This window comes from Siphateles boraxobius, unplaced genomic scaffold, assembly GCF_051911475.1.
Source record: "Siphateles boraxobius isolate OS27281-9 unplaced genomic scaffold, OSU_SipBor_1 353, whole genome shotgun sequence".
NCBI lineage: Eukaryota > Metazoa > Chordata > Actinopteri > Cypriniformes > Leuciscidae > Siphateles > Siphateles boraxobius.
The window spans coordinates 36,272-45,063 of NW_027508979.1; the positions used below are offsets into that span (position 1 = coordinate 36,272).

The window sequence follows — 8,792 nt, forward strand, 5'->3', positions numbered from 1 at the left end:
GAATAGGTCCGAGGCCGAGCAGTTCTCGTTTTTTTCGGAACATTATCCCATTTGCACCGAGGCGAGAACCATTATCAACACGAAGCCATAGTCTACGATTTAGTTTGAATAAATAGCTTTGCATTTTTTGATTAAAATTTTTTTTTAAACATTTTCAATAAAGAATATGTAAATGAATGTTACTAGGCTACTGTTTAATGAAAATATAGGTTATACTTTTATGATTTGATAAACTGAATCATGGCAGTAGTAACAAACTGTGGAATTACAAACACGAAAAGTAAACGATGCGGCAAAGATAAATTAGGCTACATGCCTGTACGACTAAATTTAAAAGGTTTTGAGCAGGGTAGCAAGTCAGGGATCTCATAATGACGGAAAATAACCGCTTTTAAAAGAAATGGCTTTTTCAACCGGCTCATTGAAATGAACTATTCAAAAGAACCGATTCGTGGACTTGAGCGGGCTTCACCCATCACTAGACGCGATACTGTTCGCTGCGCTTGCGCATGTGCAAAGCATCAAAGGGCAAATATAAACCCTCACAACGTGCATGACAGTAAATAAAAGACAGTAAAACTCACTAGATTTGTTCAAGTTGTTTATTTAATGGAAAATACACTTTAACATTGAGAAAATAATTTTTACACAATTTTCTTTTGCAAAGTTTTCTATGGCACTACTGTATCCTTGAGACCACTTATGAAATCCAGCAGTTATGTGAATAATAACAGAACAAGTGCAAGACCTACTCATGTAGGCTGGAAATCCCAATAATTTGTTAAATACATTAGACTTGTGAAGCACAGAAATTTTAGAAGTTTCATTGTATTGCAGCCAAAAGAATAGCATCTTTTCTAATAACCTGATAAACACAAAATAATCACTTTGGCTTGTTTTAATCTGTTTTTTTCCCCATATAGAACTAATAGTAATTATACAGATTTAAGACAAATTAATAAAATTACTTTATACTATCAAATAATAAACCAAAACTGCTGGTGCATGATAGACGAGTTTTCTGACTTCAACTTGTAATGGTTATAAAGAAGTGAATTACAAAAATTCAGCATCAGCTTATCAGAACATTTGTCATTTCCAGGCAAACTAATGAACTTCACTCCAGGTGAAAATGAGGAATTTAAAAGGGAAAATATCTATAAATTGGCATTTTAAAGAGTTTTGCGAGGGCGTTTCATGAAGGACAAAGTGTAATCTCCAGAAGGTGTGGGTTTCTGTCTCTTCATCTGCACTTGAGACTGAGCCGTGAGCTGCAGTTTAATGGCACTAGAGTTGATCTTGGCCGCAGAAAGCAGCCCCTTCATACCCTTCATCTTCTCACTGTGGAAAGTCACCACCGGCCCTCCCTGCACCGGTGGCTGGGAAGGTGAAGGTGTGGGACTCGGGGATGATGGCTCATTTTTGCCATCGGACTCTTTACCTCGAGTGCCAGCAGAGGAACGACGGCGTCCTCCTTCCCCGCCCACCTTTTTGGGAACTGGATTTTGAGCGGGCAATGCTGCACTTGGAGACGATGGTCCTGCTTGTTCATCTAACTTGGATTCTCGCCTCGGGACCCGCCTACGCCCCTCACGCGGGTCCTCGCTGGATTGATCATCGTCGTCCACTGGTTCTGCATCTTTGGTGATGATTGACACTTTTTGCCTAATCTGAGAAAGAATGAATACACAGAGTCTGATTATAAATGGCATTTTAATAAAACTTGAAATAGACCCTTTTCACATTTCCAGGGTTCTGAGAAGTGGAAGTCGTCATATTTAGGCCAACTTCTTTAGTGGTAAAGGGGAGACGACAGCAAATATAATTTTTCTATAACCATCAGCTCCAATGGCCAAAGAAAAAAATCCATGATAGCATGCATTTGGTTTACCAGCAAATTCTATTAAGAGGTTGAAATATATACAGAACTCTGCCACACATGTATTGACTCATACATCCTCACGCCATCATATTACACCCTTGCTCCAGCAACTGCATTGGCTTCCAGTTCAGCCACGTATTGATTTTAAAATTATGATTATAACCTATAAAGCAGTACATGGGTTGGCTCCAGATTACATCTGTGATTTGGTTACTCCATCCATTCCCGCTCGCTCTCTCCGTTCTGCTGGCTCTCTCTCTCTGTGCCAGCCTCGTTGTAAATTGAAAACCATGGGGGGGGGGGGGGGGGGGGGGGGGGGGGGGGGCTTTTCCTATAACGCGCCTAAGTTATAGAAAACACTACCCGCATCTATTAGGGATTCTGCTTCTGTGGATTGTTTTAAGAAACTTTTTAAGACGCATCTTTTTAGTCAAGCTTTTAATTTATAATTGTATTATTTTTGTGTATTTTATAATACTTCTATATATATTTTTTACTTCCATGTTTGATTATTTTGTTCTGTACATGCTGTAGCGCTTTGAGTATGAGAAAGGTGCATTACAAATAAAATGTATTTTTATTTTAACAACTTTGCCAGAGAAAAATTTTTTTAGAGATTGATTACAACAGTCAGAAGAGAAAAGCTGTTGCATTAGATTTTTAATTATTTTTTTTATAATTTACAGCCAAGGTAATATAACACAAAGTTTAGCGTTAAAAATTACATTGCATATTATTTTTTTTTACAAATGAATACATGGAATACTTCACTAGATTTTGGATGACGAAAACTATGGAAAAGCATAATCACAGTCTGTGAAAATAGTTTATTGAGAAAATCGAGGGATTTTACCTGTGCATCAAAGCGACTAAGGGACTGAACCAGGTAGGTGGCCCACCCTACATGAAGCACTGGCGTGAGACTTCCTTCTTCCCATTTACAAATCCCATCATAGAACCGGAGTAAGTGAGCAAAGCACTCTGGGTCCTGAAGGGCAGACAAAGCAGCGACCTGTCTGGGCTGGTCCTTTGAGGTAAAAGCATGAATAGAGGACAAGAGAAAGACTTGATTACAACCTTGCTCGAAATAAAAATAAAATAAAAAATGTTTTCTTTCATTCTTAATTAAACAAGACCTCTTTGTCCATTTCATCAGCCCCTTCGCCACCACTTTCAGCAGCAGTTGTTGTCTCTTTAAGAAGGGTGGGAATGACATCATTAGCAATGTCAAAAAACTCCTTATAGATCTCCTCATCCTCTCTGCAGTAGTTATAACTGTAGACAAAAAACAGTTTATAGGATTATATACTTTATTTTGTTCTTAACAATATAAATATTTCAGATATACACATGCACATTTATGCATTTATTTATATAGGCCTAGTGTACATTGCCATTCAAAAGTTTGGGATCTGAAAGATTTTTTTTTTTTAATTTGAAACAAGTCTCAAAACAGTACAAATACGTAAAATATTGTTTTCTATTTGAATATATTTAAAAGTGTAAGTGCTGTGGTGACAAAGCTATTTTTCAGCATCATTACTCCAGTCTTCAGTGTCACATGATCCTTCAGAAATCCTTCTAATATGCTGATTTGATGCTAAATAAAAGCTAATTTCTGATAATTACCAATGTTGAAAACAGTTGTGTACAGTTTTTTTTCAAGATTCTTTGATGAATAGAAAGTTTAAAAGAACAGCATTTATCTGGAATGGAAAGCTTTTGTAACACTTTTATTCAGCAAGGATGCATTAAATTAATCAAAAAAGACAGTAAAGACATGTATAATGTTACAAAAGATTTCTGTTTCAGATAAATGCTGTTCTTTTTAACTTTCTATTCATCAACGAATCCTGAAAAAAAATAAGAATAAATGTTTCTTCATCATCAAATTTTCACATTAGAATGATTTCTGAAGGATCGTGTGACACTGAAGACAGGAGTAATGATGCTGAAAATTTGCATCACAGGAATAAATTACATTGTAAAATATATTTAAATAGAAAAAAGTTAATTTAAATCATAATAATATTTCACAATATTACAGTTTTTACTATATTTTGGATCAAATAAATGCAGCCTTGCTGAGCAGGAGAGACTTTTTAAAAATCTTACTGATCTCAAACTTTTGAACGGCAATGTATAGGCCCCGACAAATGTAGATACGTCAGAGGGACAGAGGGTAGGAGACAGCTGATGTTGTCATGAAGGCAGAGGAAACAGGAAGAGCAGGAAAAGGAAGTGGATGGGAGTGAGCAGTAGTTCTAGGCGTGCTTTGTGCAGACATCCTTTAGGACTTTAGAATCAAGTATTTTTAGCCCTCTCTCCATCCACTGCACTGTGTTTAGAGGGAGGAAAGTACAGATTGTCTCTGTCGACAGGGACTCAAGCCAAGGCTAAGACAGGAATGAGCTTTCTAAAGACTAAGGACAAACAGCATGAGGCAACACAGACAATGCTGGCAAACAACACATTTTCCATTTGGCATGAACATTTAAGAGGCTTGATGGGTTTTCATATTGTCATCTAATCATGACTGTGCAGTAGTAACAGTCACATTTTAGTTTAGAGATTGATCCAGCCTTTTTACATGAATAATTTTCTTTACTAAGGAATGCATTACAAGCATTAAAGGAATAGTTCACTACAAAATGAAAATTCTGTCATCATTTACTCACCCTTAAGTTGTTTCAAACCTGTATGAGGTTTTTTTTTTTGGTGCTGAACACAAAGGAAGATATTTTGAAGAATGTTGGCAACCAGACAGTTGATGAACCCCATTGACTTCCATAGTAAGGAAAAAAATACTATGGAAGTCAATGGGGTTCATCAACTGTCTGGTTACCGACATTCTTCAAAACATCTTCCTTTGTGTTCAGCACAAGAAATAAACTCATACAGGTTGGAAACAAATTAAGGGTGAGTAAATGATGGCAGAATTTTCATTTTGAGGTGAACTATTCCTTTAATGAGTTTAATAAGCAATAAAATGTATGCACCAGTAACAAAAGAACACTGCCCTCTGCTGTTAAAGTCTAATTAAAATAACGGATGTGTTGCATTTTCAAAAGTGAACTACTTTAACAGACACAGCTAAAAAAAAAATCTATATTATTCAATGGTCAGATTTCTATGGTGCTTGACTTACTCTTGCATTACTGATGCAGCCTCTGCCCAGGAACGCAAAGCATCCTGGACATTTTTGTGCCTGTAATAGTACCCTGCTAGATACATGAAAGGGTAGATGTGCTCGTTGTTGTAATATTTTTTAGCCGAGTCAACAGCCTAGGGAAAACAAAACAGAATAGTGCAATTTTAATAAATGACAACCTTCTAAATATCTGTGATATATATTGATATAGCTGTAATCATATACCTTGAGGTGAATAGAGAGAGGGCTTTCCTTGCCAGTCATGGGCTCCTGATCTTCAAGGTCAGCCAAAGTGCCCATTGCCATGGGATACCTTCAACACACCCAATACACATTCAGAAAGAGTTATATACAATAATCCGATCAAATGAGTTACATCCCTGCTCTGATTTATAAGAAACGAGTCATACCTTTCCAAATCACCTCGATCATACAGCAGCCACAACAGCCTCTGAAGAGAGAAAGAAAATCTGGATGACAATAGATACATAAATATGCATATGTACAACAATAGTTACAGTGAACAGTACATAATAGACATTTATAGATAGAGCAGCCAATAGAATGCAGGAAACATAGAATGATGTAATGAAAGTTTAAAACAAATAAAAAGACATACTTGCTGGAGCTGGAGTAACTCTGTACTGTCTGTGTGCAGATCTAGAGAAGGATTGATGGCGCAAACCATGAACGCTACTTCCATATTCCTGTTGCACTTCATGTAGGAGCCTTTAAGATATAACCAGCTCTAAGGAGAAAGAGAATAAAATAAATGAAACACAGATTTACAACATGAAAACTCAAAGTTAAAGAATTGTCTCCCCTTTACACAAGCGTTCAAAAGTTTGGAGTCTTCAATGTTTTTAAAAGTAGTCTCTTATGCTCACCAAAGCTGTAGTTATTTGATTAAAAATACAGTAAAAAAATATACCATTAAATAGCCTATTACTACAATTTAAATATGTAAATATATTTTAAAATGTAATTTATTGCTGTGATGGCAAAGCTGATTTTTTTAGCATCATCATCACTCCAGTCTTCTGTGTCACATTATCCTTCAGAAATCATTTGAATATGCTGATTTGTTGCACAAATAAAATTTATTATCAAACTTGCAAAGTTTTTGTATTTATTTGCAGTCCTTTATAACATAAATGGCTTTAAGTCACTTTTAAACAACTTGCATCCTTGTTAAATGAACATTAATTTCTTCATGCTGACATCAAACGTTTGAACGGCATGGTGTTCATGAATATAGAGTAGTGTTTATCATATCATGAATAACAGAACATTATGTACCCTTTCACTGACTCCAGCACTGACAGTCTGACCTCTTCTGTCTTCATTGCCCTTCCCATGCCATGTGACCTCTGCAGTCTCTTCCCCACCCTTGCCAAAGATGACCCAGGCATGATCTTCCGAGAGAGCGAGATGAACATCCTTCAGGCCCAACACCTGACATGCAGCTACCACTGCAAAAGCTACTCCTGAGCTGTCCAGTTTTGTGCCTTACAGAAAGAGACACAGATGAAATATTAATCTACAATACATGGTCAGATTTGTTTAATGTCATTTCATGTGTGAAAGTCTACCTGTGATGAGACTGAAGAGGGACTGAATATGTGCCCGGTCCTTGAAATACGACCGACTAAGACTGTTCCAGATCACATCCGAGACCTTTTTCACAAGCTCACGGCTGGAGTTGCCAGTCGGTTTGCGGTACTGGGACATGTCCACGGCACCACGAATCTGGGCCAGGAAGCGTTCATAAAGGGCAGATATGAGATTCAGCTCGACTGTGGGAAAGCAAGAGTTGGGACTATCAGGTTTAAGAGGTTCAAAGCGAACGCCCGGGACATTGACGGGAACAACTCTGTTGACAGCCAGGAAGTGCTCTACAAAACCCAGCACTAGGGACAGCAGGGCCAAGTCTGGTTCTGGGTTGTTAAGTTCGGACTCAAAAAGCTGCACCACTCCATCGATGCCCCGAAGAGGGAAATGCTTCTTCTGAGCCGACCGAATCCCCATTGCTAGTGGTTGAGTTCAATCCCAGTCTGATGTAATCTTAAAAATAAATAAATAAATAATATAACACACAATACAAGCTTTTAATTGAAGTACAAAAAAATGTATGTCTTGTCTAATTAATTAGTGCATGATAGTGTGTGCAGGAGTTTAGGCTATTATTTGCTCACTAGGAAATAATTATTTGGCATTGCCATAGTTGTTACAGTCCTATTATACTACATTACATTAATATATACCATGGTACTGCATTATAACCTTTTTTTTTTATTAACATGGTACTCCAAGGTACTTCAATGTATATAGGCCTATTAGTGAATGTCCAAACTATGAATTTTTTTTTGTTTAAAAGAGGTCAAGAAGTCATAATCTAGGTTAGGGGAATTCCCAGAGACATGTGTAAGACCACATCTTACCATGTGACACAAGTTAACAAGTCACCACGAAACATTAAATATTACAAGTAAACGTTTAAATCCAAAATAAAGCTTTTGGGCTGGATGAACATGACATTAAACTGGTTGAATTTCTGTTAACTTATGCTTAGTTAGAGTGTAATATATTGATACCGAAGGGGAGAAATTTAACCCAGGTGTCTAACTGTATAATACTATGATGATAACCCAGATATTATCAAAAAGAGCAGCAAGTGCCTGAAATTTGAGCAATGAAAACAACGCAACTGCAACACATGTGAGTCTGGGCGACATCACTGCGTCATGATGCTGCAGCTAGCTAGCTTATTCAGTAATATCAATTGATGGTGTTTTTCCAGCTTAAATGGCCTTTTACAGTGAACAGATTGGTCTTTCCTTTCTTTCGAAACAATAAAGCGTTGCTTGGCTTCATTCTCACTACATACCTTTGTTGAAATTACATCCACATGCTTTTGTTTTGCCCCGTGCTTTTGCCGCGCAGATGAGAGACGGACACTCCTACAAAACACCGGAGACATACACAATCTGTTCGTATGTCAAAACGTTGAATCGGCTGAGTTATGCTTATTCCTATTGTGAACATATCAGCGACATTAAAAGTATTTCCTGTAATCTACAAGCACTTCGGGAAATGTAGTCTTTACGTCATCTTTGCGCATTAATGACGGTTGGTAAACCTGCTTTTGGCGCATTATCGCCACCAACTGGACTGGAGTGTAAAACATATATATATATATTCGTGCATTTTATAATACTTTCTGGTATCTAGTATATAAAAAGTTAATGTTTTAATGTATTTCCGCTAACTAAACATGTAGTACCATTTTGTAGTAATAAATGTGTTTTTGCTTCTGCCTTGACTTGTAGGTCCTCATTCCTCAACCATCATTATGTTATTTTATTGCCAGATTGCATAAACTGCTAAGTATAGTCTTACAAGTTCAAGTTTTTTTCTTTAATGTTGTTCATTTATGTTTTAAGTCAGTTACATAAAAATATAGATTGGTCTAATTTTATACTAAAAATAATGATTTCTTCTTGACTAACCTCTTGGTCATACTTGACACAGTCTTAAAGGCCCAGTGAAGTGCCTTGAAATGTGCAGCATCATTCAGTGTGGCAGGGCAAGGCCGGACATATTGAACAGCTCCTCCCCTTTTTAAAATAGAGTTTAGTGTATGTCACAGCTCGGCCAGAGCCGTTTAGCTCAGTACCACAGTATCTTCCTAATCTCTAACTGTTTCTCCTCCAATCTCGTCCATATCTCTTTAAAATAGCACCCTGTGCTATATTCAAA

The 8,792-nt window shown here is 37.1% G+C and overlaps 1 protein-coding gene across 1 annotated transcript; it reads right to left on the minus strand.

The window, feature by feature from the left end:
* Positions 1-588: 588 nt before the first annotated feature.
* Positions 589-8,090, minus strand: LOC143702854 (menin-like). Its single transcript, XM_077196753.1, has 10 exons — positions 7,921-8,090; positions 6,626-7,097; positions 6,333-6,541; positions 5,653-5,781; positions 5,444-5,484; positions 5,259-5,346; positions 5,031-5,167; positions 3,019-3,157; positions 2,736-2,909; positions 589-1,670 (listed from the first exon to the last, which is right to left on the minus strand). Exons 2-10 carry the CDS (start codon positions 7,059-7,061, stop codon positions 1,173-1,175), a joined length of 1,851 nt encoding a protein of 616 aa, XP_077052868.1. The 5' UTR covers positions 7,062-7,097; positions 7,921-8,090; the 3' UTR covers positions 589-1,172.
* Positions 8,091-8,792: the final 702 nt, after the last annotated feature.